The sequence below is a fragment of the Pieris napi genome, chromosome 6 (genome assembly GCF_905475465.1).
Source record: "Pieris napi chromosome 6, ilPieNapi1.2, whole genome shotgun sequence".
Taxonomy (NCBI): Eukaryota; Metazoa; Arthropoda; class Insecta; order Lepidoptera; family Pieridae; genus Pieris; species Pieris napi.
Window position 1 is genome coordinate 3032060 of NC_062239.1, and position 17508 is coordinate 3049567.

Consider the following 17508-nt stretch of genomic DNA (forward strand, 5'->3'; position numbering starts at 1 on the left):
AATACGCTACATCGGTAATATTTTTATTTACAATATTCCTCGCGAGAACCGCTCTTTCAGTTTTGTTTGCCGGCTTTATATATTTAATATTTTTTTCGCTGAGCCGTTCCAGGCACGGTCTGTGCTTTATTAACATGTCATACAGTCATCTGCATTTGTTGCTCCAGGTCGTGCCTGGACAATGCGAATATAGGGCAACTTAGAAGCACATGTTCTATCTACTGTTCGATCTTCATTACTGCAGGCACATGTTGGGCTTGTCCTTATTTTAAACCTATGCAGGCAATGTGCAAAGGCTCCGTGTCCTGTAAGAATTTGCGCCATCTGGGGTGCGAAACGCTTCTCTTTTATTAATTTGTTTTTCTAGTCGATAGGCACTCGTCCTGGTACTCCTAACGCTTAAAATTATGGTTTTACACAGTCTGCGTGTCTCTCAAAATTGATTAACAAACCTAGGACAAGTTCAATTTTCGGCAAAACAAGACAACACGACCACAACAATCCACATCGTTGAAGATACTTTTGTTTTGTGTATAATAAGTATGTATATAGGTGGATCTCCTAAGAAGCTGTAAAAGTAATCGATACTCAAAATAATATATTTTATTTACAAAACAGTATATATGTTTGTCATTCGAATCAACCTTTACAGAAATAGCGATACACTTAATTCATGACGCAACAAAATTTTCATAGAACTCGTTTCTGTGTAAACAAATACAACCTTTGAAAATGTGATTTAACGAGGGAGCGATCTATTTTCTCTCTATAAAACCCTTGAGACTCGTTGCAAACAAACGCGAACTTTATCAGAATGCCCGTGTTGTAGTCAAGAATACCCTAATCGACCATTTGGCTACTTTAAGCTCCTATTTATTATCGTAACTAGTTGAGCACTATCGCTTTCAGATGTTCTCACTACCTATTTGTCAGACTTTTCTCATTCAGCGTTTAGCAAATGCAAAATGAAAATCTTCGTCTAAACGAATAGTAAACGTTTTCAAACTATTTTTAATACTAAAGCAGTATGATTTATTAATACTTCTACTATAAATCTAAAATTTAAAAAATTATTACAATTCTATTAGTCAAAATTCGTTGTGTATTTGATAGACGAAGTCCTTGAAGAATTGTGGCTGTGTGTGGCATGGTGGCCACCCATTTTGTGCCATCCAAACAAAAACGAAAAAGTTAAGAACAAATGAGGTGGAAAGGAATAATAGCTGTTCCCATATACAGCTAAAGTTTATTTAATTAATTATATTTTGTCGATTGATTGAATTTGATCTGCCGCGAAACACCCGAGTTGATGGAGTAACAAGATATAATTTGTTGTTTTCCGCGGCGAATTAATTCATTGTTTCATTTCAGTTGTTTGAATTCTCGTAATACATTTATCGCGTGACGTGGCGTCAGTACTTTCAACTAATAATTGATAACTTTGCTCAATCAACAAAAGACATTGTTATTTTACTATAACAATACTCTTATGTAAATAAATAATATTATTATGTGTAGGAGGCATGTTTATTCTAAGTACACAAACTCCATAGAGTCGCAAGCTTTTTGTTAATAAAAACAACGAATGAGGAAGTCATTCGTTGTTCGTTAATTTTTATCTTCTTTTATCAATTTACATTTCTGACAGTTAGACAGTTATTTTTAAGTTGCTGAGTAAAAGTTGAGGAAATACAGGAATAGGATTACCTCAGCTTGGGGTGATCAATGTAATTATTTATGATATTCTAATAATTGTTAAATTACCAGCGACACAGATGCGAAATGTCAATGCGCGATCGTATAATCCTATTTATATAGAGATGTATGCCGGTAAGTATGAACTCAATAAACGTCTTAATTCACTGTCCAGAAGTTGTTAACTTGTGTGGGCATGGCACTCTACAATGACGTAAAACTCTGAAACGCGCTAACAAAGTTATTCATAGTCGATTGACTACGAACTGACAAAGAGATATTTCTTTTTCCAACTGTCATATTATAAAGAGCTAAAGTAAGTGTATAATACTATAATTGTCATTCTCCTTTAATAATAAGACTCATGGATTTTGACAATTGACTGTCCACAAATGAATAATCGTAAAAATTACAGCTACTCTATGCCATACAATGATGTTAAATAATTTATTATAGTTATTCAAAAGCTCCACGTTTTCAACCGCAGTCCGACAAAAAATATTAAATTCATAATTATTTTACTGAAATGTTTTTATTTAAGAGAAAGCGTAAAAGAAAGAAGGTGTTTAATTACGTCAAGAATGGATTAAGAAATGCCACTACTCACGGCCTATCTTACGTTGTTAATGATCGCATTCATCCATTTGAAAGGTAAATTTAATTCTGTCTTTAATTTAAATAAAGGATATTCTTTTGATTAAAACATTTTTAATTGTGATTTTATATATTCATATAATTAATATTTGAACTTCTTTAATTCAGATTATATCCATATGTAGTTTTAATTAAAGTTAGTAACAATCCGGTCTTAGTTGCTATCTTAGTAATGGTTAGGAAACAAAACAAAAAGCCTCATATTATGGTCCCCACCATGGACAGCATACCAACGTTTTAAGATATGCGTGTTATTTGTAAGGATAGTTTGGTACCCAGTGGCGTAACAATAGGTTGGCAGGGCTGGCAAAATGCCCCCGACCCAATAGGGCTACCGCCCAAGAGATATTATGTTCTGTGGATGAGGGACGCTAGCGTGGGGACTACAGACCTTTCCTTCTCGCCTAAGAGCTCCTCTCTTAGGCCTATGGCTATTAGTGGGACATATACGCGTACAACGTGTAATCAATTACACGTTCTACGCTGAAAATCTCGAAGTTTATTAAAATTAAACTGAGGAGGGAGGATTTTTACTGATCGGCCCCATCAAAAGAATTGACACGAAAGAAGATTTGCCACGGGCCCCAGATGGTATAGTTACGCCACTGTTGGTACCTATCCTAAATGTGATGCTATGCCTAACAGGATGCATCAAGGATGCCACACTTTTTCGAATGATGGCATTAAAACCGTCAGGTCTCGGCAAACATACCTGACGCACTGCAGAATCTCGGCAAGACATACCCAAATACTTATATTCCGTCACTCATTAGAGTTGCCCACCGTTAAGCAACTGTACCAACTTTATTATCACGCGACTGAAATACTAATATATTACTTTTATCGGTTTTTTTATTTTATTTTTATATCTGTGCCGCCACGAGCTTATCATATATTTTTACCATAGACTTAAGGAAAATTTTAGCATGCGTCTTTCTTGGGCCGTGTGGTCTAACCCCGGCTGTCTTTTAATTTTACTGTACGCTACTTGTACATACAGTGAAGGAAAACATCATGAGGACACCATATAAAAATTAAAATATTTTGTATACGTGTGTCAGGTACAGCTGATGATCAACGTGCAAATGTAAATTACCTAAGAAAACTTTCTTTAGTAAAAAAGTATGAGTATAACAAATAAATAAATGTTTTATTTGCGCCTCCCACAATCAATTTATGAAATAGCTTTAGTTTTTAAATGGCCCAAATTATAATAATATCTATATCTATGCTTTTAGAATATTTTGGATGATCGCCTTTTTAATAGCGTTAGTGCTCATCGTGATACTTCTTACAATCCAGTTCTCCAGGTACATTGTAAGTATTTTTATACCATATGATAATTTGAGGCCTGGCCTCTAGATACAGCTATGGCTAGTATATTTTCCTAAATTATTCAATTTATATTGCAATATTGACTTTCCTAATTATTTTTAGGACGCCCCAACAGTCATAAGTGTGGACATGAACTATTTTGATTGGAACATTTCATTTCCAGCTGTCACTCTTTGTCCATTTTATAAAGCTATTGTTCCTAAACTAAAGGCTATATCCAGGTATCATTATCATAATTCGAAATCGCTCGCACACTGTAAGAGAGATGGATGGTAGTGACTTTTCTCTATGCAATGTTTAATTGTTAACTTTTCTCTTGAATAGTCTTACCATCTATTAATTAATTTGCATTAAAATATGTTGCGCAGCTTAAAGATCTAACCGTACCTGGATGACAAGAAGCGATCTTATTTCATCTTTATATATATAATTCTTCTGTGAGTGTGTATGTCACTGAACTTCTCTCAAACGACTGGACCGATTTTGATGAAATTTTTTGTGTGTGTTCAAGGGGATCTGGGTTTAAATTCACAAATCAGCCCGCCAGATGGCGCTGCAGTCGGTACTTTCATACTTTGCTTTACTAATCGCTTAAAATATCATGCAGGACAACGTCTGTCGGGTCCACTAGTACTATATAAAAATTTAATAAATGTCTACTTACCATTATAGATTGCTTAAGGTATAAAAGAAAATGTGCTCAGAAAGTATTATAAATATCATATTGTGTTTTAGTCGAAAATTCAAAGAAACAGGCCTAAAAATTGATGGATATTTATGGGCAATAATACAAGCAAACTTTGATAGTTTAGAATATGTTAAATTAGATTTTCCGGATGATGTTATATCAGTAAGTAGCATTCGTTTATTTTATTTATGTTCAGAACGTAAAACCCGGCGGTTCTACCGATTTGAATATTGGCAAGACGTGTATTAAATAATTTTCGAAAGTCATAGTCACAGTCATGATGACTGTAAAAACTTATAACTAGTAGAAATAATGAATATATCAATGGAACAGAACTAGTAGCTATATGCCTCATTTGAAAGGTGACGTAAAGTTGTCATTTACTAGATCTCCGATTCTTAAATATTGGCTATTTTACAATGCTATCAATTGACTATAACTTTGAGCAAGCTTAATCAAGCTATTTCTACAGATTAGAAGCTTATATTATATAAATGATAGATCAATGCAATTGTATATATTTTAGACATTGGATCCCAGAGATTATACGAAAATCGCTATGTCAATGTATCCGAATTTTAATGCCACAGTGGATACAAAAACGAAGCAAAACATTTCAATAGTTACAGCGATGACCGAAATGGGATTGTGTTATGTTCTTAATTCAAATGTTGCTATTTTCGACGATCCCAAGTAAGACGTTATATATTGTTTATTATTACTTACAACGTTGGTTGATTAAATATCTAAATATAATAATACAGACAACATAAGGAGAATTTTACTAATATATTTTTTAACTTTCTGGTGTTTAAAACTTCATTCATTCTTTAAAACTCTTTTTTAAACAGAACCTTACTAACTCTTATATTAATTATACCGTGGACTGCGAAAACCACCAATACATCGATCCTGACCCAACTCCGCATACGGATTCGCATGTCTACCATATGCCGACAGCGATTGTATCTTATTTCGGCCATACAATTCGCAAAGTCTATAATAATTTGGAGAAACTGATCGTGGTTGGTAAGACAAAAGGCAAAATGAAAGGCTCATCGTCCTCAAAACTCACTGTCATAAGAGAGGCACTGGACAGATATGAGATACCGATGGAAGCAGATTGTCAGCTCCAGATGCTTCCTTGCTGACCATGACTCTCAGACATGAGCTTCGAATTGAAGATAGATAATTATAATAATAGTAAAAATAACTCTTTAACATATATCTACTACTTATTAAGTGTATATAGTATTGACTGTATAGGCGATTTAAGGATAACTTGTCGAGAGATCTTTTGTGTAGAAAACTATGTATGATTTAATCACAATCAATCATTAATTGTGATTGTGTTGTGTAATTATTTAATATACACCTTTGTATTTTTTTAAACTAATTGATGCCACTTAAATTTTTACAGCAGGGGAAGCTTTAACATCTCGAACTATGTCAAAAATAATATTGAACTCTCCATTTTCGACAGAGACTTCTTCCTAAGTGTATCCAATTTATATAAATTTTATAAGGTTTGTTAACTAAAGCACCAGTTTATACTAAAATTTTATTTATAATACTATAGTACATAAACAGTAATGATGATAATACTAATAGATCCTGGCAAGCAGCCATGAAAAGCTCGCGAATCGTCGAGATAGTCTTCCATATTAAATTTAACTTTAATAATTGTTATAATTGAACTGAAATGTGACGTTTAAATGTAGTAATTACAGTTTGACCGCATTATCACAATTGTTAATTAATTTCGAGTGACGTTGTAAGTTATACCCACAAACATTTACTACATTTATGTAAGGGTTGGCATGTTCGACAGCAGATCACTAGTTCTCGGTTTCAAGTCCAGGGCTGAAAATCAGAAACATGCCTTTACAATTGCTCCAAAATAAACTCTTAATGTTAGCCCTGCCCTAACTGTGAATTTACAGTGTTTAAATAACCCCGTACGTGAGCACGTAGTTGTCGACGGAGCCTCATTGTACTCGGATATCTGTCCCATATGAGAACCTAAAAGAGTTATGAAATAGAGAGTGCACTTGTCTCGGCACACACAAAAGTGTGCTATATGTACTTATATATTAGCCGTCGAAGCCTGTCCAATATTATCATTATTAGTCTTGAAGAATATAATTGTAAATATATCAACAATCAGGATCATTGATAATTAAATTAATACCTGTATTAAAAAAACAAAATAATGTTTTTAACAGGGAATACTGATGTTTTTAGGTATATATTCACAGCCCCGATGAAATAATCACCAGTACAACACCATCCTACAATATCGATGTAGAAGCTGCCGTGTCTTTTGGTTTGTCTGTTTGGACAACGAGAATTTCAGAGGAGTTGCGAGTGACATCACTACGTATTAGAAAATGCAGGTGAAGAATGGCTTGATTATTATAAAAAATATTTTTTTGATGGCACGTTTATGCGATACGTATGTAACACTGAAAATGTTTAGAACTGGCCAGTTAGAAACATTGCTAATGAAAACTTTTTTTAATTTTAATTTTAGAATTTTTGGTAACCTAATGTAGTATAAGTATTGCATTCATTTGTCATTTGTTTTTGTGAATTGGCGGCAAATCTAAAACTCTTGTTATACGTGAAAATGAACCTAACGCGAGAAATTTACGGTCAATGATTTATTATGACTTTCATTGTGGGCTTCCTCAACAACAAAGCTATGGTAGGCTGCGATAAGCATTTCTTAATGAAGCCCCATCTCGTGCCACTATTTACAATTGGTTTAACGAGTTTAAGCGTGGACGTAGCAATCTCAATGATGATCCGCGTGAGGGACGTCCTTTAACCGCGGCCTTTAACTGAAGATAACATCAGTGCTGTGCGACGCATGATAGAGGAAGATAAGAGAGTGACCTATCAGCAGATACGGGCAAGCCTAGGCATTGGTATGAGTCAATATTACACGAACATTTAGGCGTCAGGAAGCATTGTACCAGATGGATTCCCCATACTTTAACCGACGACCACAAACGACCTTCACATGGACTGGTGCCAAATGTTAAATAAGCTCATCGGCGCTGACTCAAATCGTGACATCGTCACAGTGGTTCCATCGAATGCGACGATGTGTAGAGAGGAACGGAGATTACTTCGAAAAACAATAAAAGTATTGGCAACTTTCTACATTAAGCCGTTTTTCATTTTCTAAACATTTTCAGTGTTCTCTGTTTCTCTGGCAACAAGGTATGTTATAGAACTGGGAACCCTGCCATCGGTATTTTTTTACTTAAAAGGGTTCCCAAATCTTACACAGTAGAATGAATTATTGTCAATCATCTATTTTAGGTTTATCAACGAAGCTACCAACGACAGATATCCAATTTACTCCTACAGCCATTGTCTTTTGGAATGCAGAATAAATGTTATTAAAACATTATGCGGTTGTATACCACATTTTTATAAGCCTTTAGGTACGTGATTTCTACGTTATTAACCTACACTGTTCCTGTAATGTTATTGTGGACTTAATACTACTTCCATATCAAAATACAGAAATTCTACTTTATTTTCGTATTTACGAAGACATACCATACCATATATTTAGCAATGGGACGAAAGAAAGTGTAGCCATATCGGTAAGGCTCTTCGCGTATAGTATATACTTAGGAGAGACACAAAATAGTTAAGGTCTTTAAAGTTAGTGAAGCATTGCTTATTCGTTTAAATTGGGTCCGAATCTTGCTGCTACAATTATTGTTTCAGATTAAAGACACTTTCCTATCAAAATCAAAGATATGTTTTTGCTCTGTCCTATTTGCAATTCAGTATTTTCTTTCTGTTTTTAGCTCATGAGACGATATGTAATATAAGACAATTGAAATGTCTGATTCGTTATAAAAGAGAAATTTTAACTCTATCTACGGAATCAATAAATTTAAAAGGTTTACCATCCAGTTCTCGAGACTGTGGCTGCCTAAATACTTGTGAATTAGATCAGTACCTAAAAGACAGAGAAGACTTCACAACCAAAACATCTTTTCCGACATTGGACATTGGTATAACAAAGTTTCCCAAAGTGCGCGTTGTCCGAGACATCATCATAAATTTTTATGACATTCTGTGTAAGTAAACTTAACTATTGATGTAGATTGTAGAATATAAATAAGTTAATATATCACTGCATGGCAGTTTCTTACGTTCAGCGCCGAATTAAAATTAGTTCCAAGTTTCTGACATCAGTACTACATTAAAATTGGGCTTTATATTTACACGTCATTTGGTTCTTTGTTACACCCCTACACAAGTCTATAAAAACGCCTTCGCAAACCACGAGTATATAAAGTAATAATAATACAGTTATAATGTTTATGATAGAGATTAAAGGCGCGTTCTTGAACATCTTTTAAGCTGATTTTAACAGCTTTTAAGTATACCCATTTCTTAAAAAGTAATTCAGTCTAATTACAGTTTAATTATAAAGCCATTTAATATAAACTCATTTTATTACTTAGTAATTTTTAATAGTTATTGTTTAAAATAGTTACTTAGTTTTATTCCTTCAATTGTTTATCTTTTCAGTGCGCAGTGGAGGTGTTATTAACTTATGTATCGGCAGCTCTGTAATATCTCTAATGGAAATACTTGTAACGTTTATTAAAACATGTAATTACTTTTTATTTTAAAACAGGTAGAAAAAATAAAACCGTAAAAATTTCAAATGTCATTTATTTCAAAGTTAATAACCATTCTTCTTGTCCCTCTTCAATATCTCCTGAAACAAAAATAAATTATACCAAAAACCAAAGGTAACATTAGGTATTTCGCAATCCCAAGTAGATTTATTTTTATCCTTGTTTATCTAATGTTTAACTTATTTTTAAAAAATAAATGTTTTAAAAGTGAACAATTTAGTAAGGTATAACAGAGACGTAAAATGTTAATAGAAATATAATAGAATAACGATTCCATTATTTTGACGATATTATTATAGCAAAAAAAGATATTGCTACCGTATATGAATTTTTACCATCTTTACGAAATAAATAACAAAGTTAATGTACCTTGCTGTCCTCCAGCACTTCGTACTTCTGAGTGCTTGGTACATTCCTGTTTTCTTACATCCTTTGGATTCTTTCCTGTAACCTTGCAAACACATTTAGACCATTATATGTCTTCAAATAAATTTTGCTATAAGTAGCTAACATTTAGAAAAGACGGCAATAGACTAACAAGTTTCACTCTCCTCAAATGTCAGCGTTGGAATAAAATACCGAAAAATTTCAATCGCTTTGTTGACAACCCAACACGCAATTAAAATTGCCAACAAGAACCAATTCTTAGACAAGGACAGTCATGGGCATTAGCAATGTGCAACACGAACCAATTCATCCAGTCCAATTATTTTTCAACCCATTGATCGTCATACATTTTTAGCTCTCAATATTGCAATATTGTCCGTAATAAAAAGTAAAAACATGCAACCTCACCCATAGAAAGGGAAACTTTGTCTGAAGACACTTACCATATAAAATGATTTCAAGACTAGTACTTCGGAAGTCAAGTATGGAATTATGTTGTTTTCTTCAAACGACTTATGACAAAGCGTAGGGCTCCTTACAAGTTTTGTTATTTCACACCTTATCCATCATAACGAATAAAGGCTGGCTGACGATTTAACATGAGTATTCTCACCTCAACATATTACATGTTGAAACTATGTATTTATAAAATCTTCATGTATTCTTTAATTATAAAAAATTGATGTCAAACGAACGACTGAAGTGTTCAAAGCCTTTCTAAAACAATGCGTTGTTGATGTTAAGTCTGGGATGTACCAAGGACGCCATTGATGTATATTCGATTATCTAAAGACTCTCGACACTCGTAAGCAACATATCCATCTTCATTTTCGCTGTACACAATCTGTTAGATGCCTTAATTACCATAGTGAATCTAAAAATTTACTCCAAGCTCGAATGCAAAACTTCTTACATAAAAATCTCCGAAAACATGCAATATGACCGTGGTGATTCTATTCCGTTTCACTCACATCCTTGTGTCCGCTGCTCTTTGTCGTACTTTATCAAAAAAATCATTCAGAACGTGTTTAGAAGTAATTGTTATTAAAATAGCTCCATACAATAAGATGACAGGGCTGTAACAACTTCAATAAAATAATCCAACATTTAAAAGCATCCGTTTATTGACTACATATCAAAGATATTTGACAGCAAATTCATATTTTATTCTAGAAATATTCAAATTGATTTATTCATAAGCGCGAGAGCCGTTCGCAATTTACACGGACGGGAAAACGGGTCGAAGTTTGTGAAAGATTTTTTGCTACGATAAAAATGTGTAGATGTCTCAATTGTACGAAACTCTGTTTAAATTAAAACCATTATATGTATTACATATTATACGGAATGAAATTGCGTGTTTATCAGGTTTACGATTACGCTGCTACACTTTCTTATATAATTTTCTATCAGATGTCTCCATGGAAATACCACGTAAATCGGTTGTGTTGCGACGAAGAAATAATTTTCACAATAATAATAATAAGAAAAGATTTAGAACAAAGTTTTCACTTTTAATAGACGTTATAATTAAACTACAAATTTTCTAAAAATTTTACAATGTTGCTAGTACTTTATCCAGCTTTGGGTATAGTCCCGAACACCGAATGATTAATTAGACCACATGACCAGAATCAATCGACACTGACAATTTACCAAACCAATATGCAATCTGCCAAATGTCAAACATCGGAATGACATTGCCGATTTCCATCCGTGCAACCCATCCGTATAAAACTACAATAGGCCTGAGCATTGTCTTAAAACATTGTCAATAAAAGTTTTTTATTAATATCCGAGAAGGTCAACTTCCCTAAGTGTCAGCGACAATCGACAAAGGAAGATGAACGAAATGAGGTAATAACCACTTTGCAGAAAATTAGTTTTACAAAAATTAAAATGAAAAAGGAAAACAATCAAGGTCTAGTCTTACTCTAAACTTAAATACAATTAATTCAAGAATCAATGTCAATTGAACCAAAGGTCAAAACTTCAGCTGCGGCAAGCAGACAAAGACGACGAAAGATGTTTTCCGATAGACCAACTTCGATATGACAACCCTGTAAATACAAAAACATTAATTTATTGGAGCCTCCCAAACAAATGGCAACCTATAGGGTCATAAAAAATATCTGCATTCACCAGTCCAATACGCTGGCACTTAAAAATATACTCAACTTATATAACGCGTTTAAAATAAATTTACATTTATTTTAAACATATTCCATTGAAGAATTCGTCGTTTTCAACCAATCACAATCGAGCTAAACGCGCCATCATTTCGTGTTTTGAGGCTAGAGGTATCTTACAAGGTACCTTTTTAGGGCCATAATAAAAAATTATGACTATATACCACTGTAAAACAGTGTCAAACACCTACGCATAATTCGCTTATAGGTTCAAACCTTCACAGGAAATCATCAATTTCAGGTCTTGTTTCTCTACTTAAAATCAACGGTACAAAAGTATAGCCAATATATTTTCACGACTCTCTCGAGATATGAATCTATGATACACCTAGTCGTTATACCAGCTTATACTGGTGACTTTTTCACATATGTAATGCACAAGAAATTATAGAGGCAAATCAAATCGAGCCCTACTCATACGAAAGCTGCAGAGCCAGACGCCGTCGAATTATTAACTCGAACGACTCACATTTTATAATTCGATCATCAGATTAACATGGCCCTATATATCATTATTCCGTTATGGTAACAAATTCAAACCCCTAATCCAAATTCAAGACAAGATTGACACACATACACCCAATATATACAGATTTTGCTTACCTTGTTACACAGCGATTAGAAGAACCTCACGTCAATAGTCCTTCCATCAATTCTGGTTCTGTCAAACATTTCTGTACAATTTGCTTAGGAAAATTATTTGAATTTATAATTTGGGATTGATGGAGAATTTAAGATGGGCAAAAAAGGTCTTATTAAAAAACGTAGACTAAGGTTTCTGAAAAGTATTGAATGGTACCCTGGTAACAGACACGTTTTATAATGAGTTTTAAAAATTGTATTTTTGTTGGTCGAAATAAAAGTTATCTATCACAGAAATTATTATGGAAAAATTATGGTTAATATTTTTCATACCCAAGCGATAGACAAGAATTACTTTAGGGTAAGATTCATTGTCGAGACTGAATAAATATTCTTTGTTGACGATTTTGGTTTGTTATATTTACTTAAATGTCATGACTTTAAAAGGATACTGACAGCTCTCTCGGCATCCCACTCTTTATGGAATCGTACAATCGCTGTATCTGATGACGTCATTTCCGCGAACTTTACTTCTCCACATTCACTGAATTTCTCACGAATTAACTGCCAAGTTACTGTTGGTGGAAGCTGGAAAAATATTTTACCTTATAAAATCGACAAAAAGAGAGTGACCTTACAATGTAATTAATATATATAAATGAAATCATTACTTAAGCAGGACCCCTTAATACCCCTCTATACTTTTGTCAGGATTTCATATAAAATTTGTGGTTACGAAAACGTTATACATACAATGTATGTCATACATATAGTGTTTAAAATCTACTCAAGAGAAAAAACTACTATTCTCCACAAACGCTACCAGAATGAATAATGCATCCAGGGGGCTTAGACAAGATGATTTATCAGTAGTGTATGTAGATAGTCGAAAAAGTTCGTGTCGACGAATTTTCATACAAATTAAGTTTTGGATTTTCTACTACCGTTAAGGCATCTTGTCTAAGACCAGGAAATCTAGACTATTCCATACAATCCACAAAAAGAATAAAAAAATTTAAATTCTCTGCTTGTTAATATGTCTTTTGGTGTTAAGACCTATTTTGGAAAGAAATATATAAAGTTATGTTGTAACTGTTTTGCTTTGTCGTAAACCACATGCGTAAATAATACCTTTTTGGCAAAGGTGGGTTACACTATACGCGTAACCCCAAGCCCCTGGGTTCGTTTTACTGACAAAAAATTGTTTCGGTTTAAAAACCCTGCTGCTTTTAATTAAAGTATTAGTTAAAAATGTGTTTGACCTTTTCCCAAGCATTATTAATAAAGCATAGATACAATTACTGGACAGAAAACGCGTCCATTAAAACATTTAAAAAAAACTAGGAACTTTTAGCTCACATTGCTGATGATGACCATGTCAGATTGCTTGTCTCGAGAAGATGTTTGTATAGGATTCTCTCTACCATAACCCTGGCCACTGGAAACATTACTGTGTTGCATCTGCCTATTGGTTCCTTTAAAAAAATACATCAGATTAATTAATAAAAAAAACTGCCCTACATAATACTTTTTTAAAAGTTGGGAATAAAATGTTTATTATTTTTAACAATCATAAAAACATTTAAAGACTATGCAATGGTATCTCAAAAAGGTTTTAATAATCTCCAAAAATTGCGTGACGTAATACTTGAACGCTCTCTAATATGTGTAAAAAAGTAAATAACCACCGTTGACGTAATCACCAAATACCCACAACCCCCTCCCCCAATAGCTAAATGCTTACGTAATACTTGAACGGCCCCAAACCCCTGCCGATGCAATTAAATAACAATGATTTTACCTGAAAGAGGACCGCTGCCAAGGTTATTATTTGGGCCAAGCACATTATTTGACATTTGATTGTTGGCCATAACATTTGAAGAGAGATCAGGTCCACCCATTCCCAAATTGTTTGAGCCAACATTCGCCTGTGCTTGCGTTAACACTGAGCTCACGAGGTCATTAGCTGTAATACCTTGCTGCAGTAACTGGTTTTGAAGTGCTCCAAGGCCTGTTAAGCCGAGAGCCTGAAATAAAAACATACAATTGTAGATTTTTTTAAATAGGTTAATATATATTATACCTCAGATCCAGTTATGCTAGAAAATTTATTAAAACTTAAATAAAAATACTTGAAGCTTGTAAGTACTAAAAGAAAGACTATTTTACAGTGTCTGTTTTAAAATTTAACCCCTGAAATGTTTAAATTTCTTAAGTATATTGGTTTGCTTTGTTGTCAATACCAGCTCCATATAATATAAACTTACTATAAAATATATATAAATTTATATTGTATTCGCGTGACAATAAAATTTTCACGAAAGGGGTTTATTTATGACTATATAGTTGAGTAAATACAATTTAACAATACAGGTTGATTAATTGAAATATACATATATGATAGTAATTTGTCAAATTAGTATCAAGGTATAGAATACTTCACACATTAATATGTGTAAAACAGGGATTTGTGTAATATGTGTAAAAGACATTAGGATAAATGTCTTCTGTTGAAAATTAGAAAGAAAATTTAAATACATTCATACAAATAATTACCAAATACTACTGATAATATATTATCCTGCTGATTAATCCATACATAAATCTCCAATTAGTAGACTCCTTTCAGAAGAGTACCCATTTTATAATTACCATGGAATACAATATTTTTTTACAAATATACCATTGGATCAATATATGCCGCTTTAAATTTACCTGTAAGCTCAAGCCTCCGCCAAGACCTGAGTTGTTTCCCAAAGTATTTGCAGTGAGACTTTGCCCCAAACCATTCAAGGCAACAGTGGCGGCTGGAACACCCCCCAACACACTCGCCCCTAAACTTGTGCCTGCATTTGTTAGATTTGTTAAATTATTTGTTGGTGCTGGCTGTGGTAGATTCCTTGCAACATCCCTTAAAGGTTCACCGTTAGGGCCAAGCCCTAGGCCAATATTCTTCAAACCTTCAGGCAGCCTCACTTCTACTTTATCTGAGCCCCTGTCCATACGGACTGTCATTCTTCGATCATACAACATTTGTTTGTCAAACATTGAAATAGCCTGAAAATTTTATATTAAAATAAATTGCTGTTTTAGTTATTCAATATCAGTATCAGTAGCAAAAAGAGAGTAATTCACTATCTTAGGATTTCATTGTTCATACTATAGTACAACTTTTTTCTGTGTAAAGGGGTTACAGAAAAATTGTTATTAATTTATAAAACCTGATATACCTGAACAGCTTCAACAGGATGATCATATTCAATGACTGCAAAGCCTCTGCTATTGCCATCTTTATCAACTGCCAAGTCAATATTACGAACTTTTCCAGCCATTTTGAAAATCTCCTTGATTTTTGGTCTATCTGCTTTGTAGTCAAGCTATAGAAGTAATAAATGTTTAAGAATTTATCTATTTACTGAACATATAATATGAGCATTTTTAATTTGGAATAATATTAATTTCACATACATTTGCAACAAAAACTTTCTTCATCAGTGGAGGCTGGACATTAATAGACTCCAAGAATTGAAGACTTAACCCATATGTGTTGAAATTTTCCGGTTGGCGTGGTTTATTCATGTTCCATCTGAAAATAAACCATATATTGGTATTCTTAATAGAAAATTAACAACAGAGAAAACGTATGACTTCTAGTCAAGCACTTTTTCAAGCTAAAAGTTAAGCTAGCTTGTACTTTGTAAGAAAACAATGTTTATGGTGAGAGAAAGTAGAATAATTTACTACCATGACAAATAAATGGACTTTGGTATATGGGACTACATATAAAGTATTTTGTATATTTTTCTCACCCTTCTTTATCCTCACGATTATTCCTGCCACCTCCACCACTGCTACCACCCGATCGTGGATTATTAGAGCGGCTTCGTTCATTCCCTGCAAAAGTATTATATATCTTTTAATAATGACCTTGATTTATGCAAATATTTTTTTTTAAATTCAGACCATAATTACAAATTACAAATTTGGTATTTATATTTCTTTAAGTATATTTAGTTACGAAACCTAAACTAGCTATATCAACAAGAAATAGTTTTAGTTTTGTTATAATTCAATAATTATATCCAAATTACATATTACACATCAAAATGACCACATAATTATAGCAGAAAAGTACAATCAACTTTACCAGTTTCTTCTTTTAAAACAAGTTTCCTCCCATTTAATTCATATCTATGCATTATAAATAATGCTTTTTTCATGGCTTCTGTAGTATTGAATTCAACAACACCACAACCTTTTGGCTTTCCATTGTCATCATGATATAATTCTACATAAGCAACATCTCCAACCTATAAATTTGTAATTTATATTGTAATCAACAGAATCATTAAAAAGGGTATAAATGTTATAAAAGGTTACTTTTACTAGCTACACATATAGATATTTTACATCAACTAGATATTTACATGATATATACCTAAGTCCATAACATTCCCCGCATTGAAGCAGTAGGAATTTTATTACAATAAAAAGGTCGAATTACCTTGTCTTTGAACAAATCTTTTAACTCTGTCCATCGGAACTCGTAAGGTATGTTAGAAACAAATAATCTTTTTCCTTCAGAGTGATGATTCCGATCTCCGGATCTATCCCGAGTTGCATCGGAGAATCTAGAGGGTCTGTCACCGCGCCTCGACCTGTCCCGTTCTTTTTCTCTGCTGTCATCCATCCCTTATTCTGAAGATTGTTAGGTAAATAGATAACTATACAAATAAAATAAACAAAGTATCTAACGAGCGGACAATTTACATATTGGTAAATACATACTATGAAAACATGCTAACATACACGCACACCGGTAATACAGCAATATAACTAAAGAAATATTTGATAAAAACAAGGTATTACCTATCCACGGATAACTGAAGAAATAAAATGATCCACCACAATCAGAAATAACGCAAAATAATCTTTTTAAGTAAAGCACAAATGACTCTCAGCCCGGGTACGCTTTAACAAAACACAAAATGGCGACTCACGGGCCACGGGCCACGGCTCTCGAGTGTCCGGACTCCGGAGGGCTTTTTGGGACGCGTAACTCGAAAACACAGATAAAACTTGCAAGGAATCAATAGCCATAGATAGCTTTTGACGCACTGCAACTCAGAAACTCAAAAAATAGACTTCTATGTCTATTAGTTTCAGAAAATAGTCAATTAATATAATACATTATATACATGTAGCATTAGATTCAAACCTATAAAAAATATTTAATAATCTGCCGGTGATATATTGTTTAATCATCTTTATCTGTATTATAGTTTAGGTATTATTTGTATCT

At 33.4% G+C, this 17508-nt stretch overlaps 2 protein-coding genes across 8 annotated transcripts; one reads left to right on the forward strand and one right to left on the reverse strand.

The window, feature by feature from the left end:
* The first annotated feature begins 1994 nt into the window (after positions 1-1994).
* Positions 1995-9121, forward strand: LOC125050532 (pickpocket protein 11-like). Its single transcript, XM_047650439.1, has 10 exons — positions 1995-2346; positions 3588-3666; positions 3787-3905; positions 4420-4534; positions 4899-5065; positions 5793-5898; positions 6617-6768; positions 7703-7827; positions 8203-8478; positions 8936-9121. Exons 1-10 carry the CDS (start codon positions 2222-2224, stop codon positions 9037-9039), a joined length of 1368 nt encoding a protein of 455 aa, XP_047506395.1. The 5' UTR covers positions 1995-2221; the 3' UTR covers positions 9040-9121.
* LOC125050531 (heterogeneous nuclear ribonucleoprotein M-like) lies at positions 9066-17373 on the reverse strand. Of its 7 annotated transcripts, none has more exons than XR_007117154.1 (13): positions 17214-17373; positions 16711-16904; positions 16354-16516; positions 16016-16100; positions 15675-15792; positions 15437-15583; positions 14922-15263; positions 14008-14233; positions 13566-13681; positions 12659-12794; positions 12228-12298; positions 9418-9492; positions 9066-9128 (listed from the first exon to the last, which is right to left on the reverse strand). XR_007117154.1 is itself a non-coding variant. In XM_047650438.1 (12 exons), exons 2-11 carry the CDS (start codon positions 16894-16896, stop codon positions 12243-12245), a joined length of 1575 nt encoding a protein of 524 aa, XP_047506394.1. In that variant the 5' UTR covers positions 16897-16904; positions 17214-17373; the 3' UTR covers positions 9066-9492; positions 12228-12242. The 7 variants fall into 7 exon arrangements, 5 of the variants coding, with proteins under 5 accessions (XP_047506394.1, XP_047506393.1, XP_047506389.1 ...); XR_007117153.1 differs by having other exon boundaries at positions 9418-9499; XM_047650438.1 differs by having other exon boundaries at positions 9066-9492.
* Between the last annotated feature and the right edge of the window lie 135 nt (positions 17374-17508).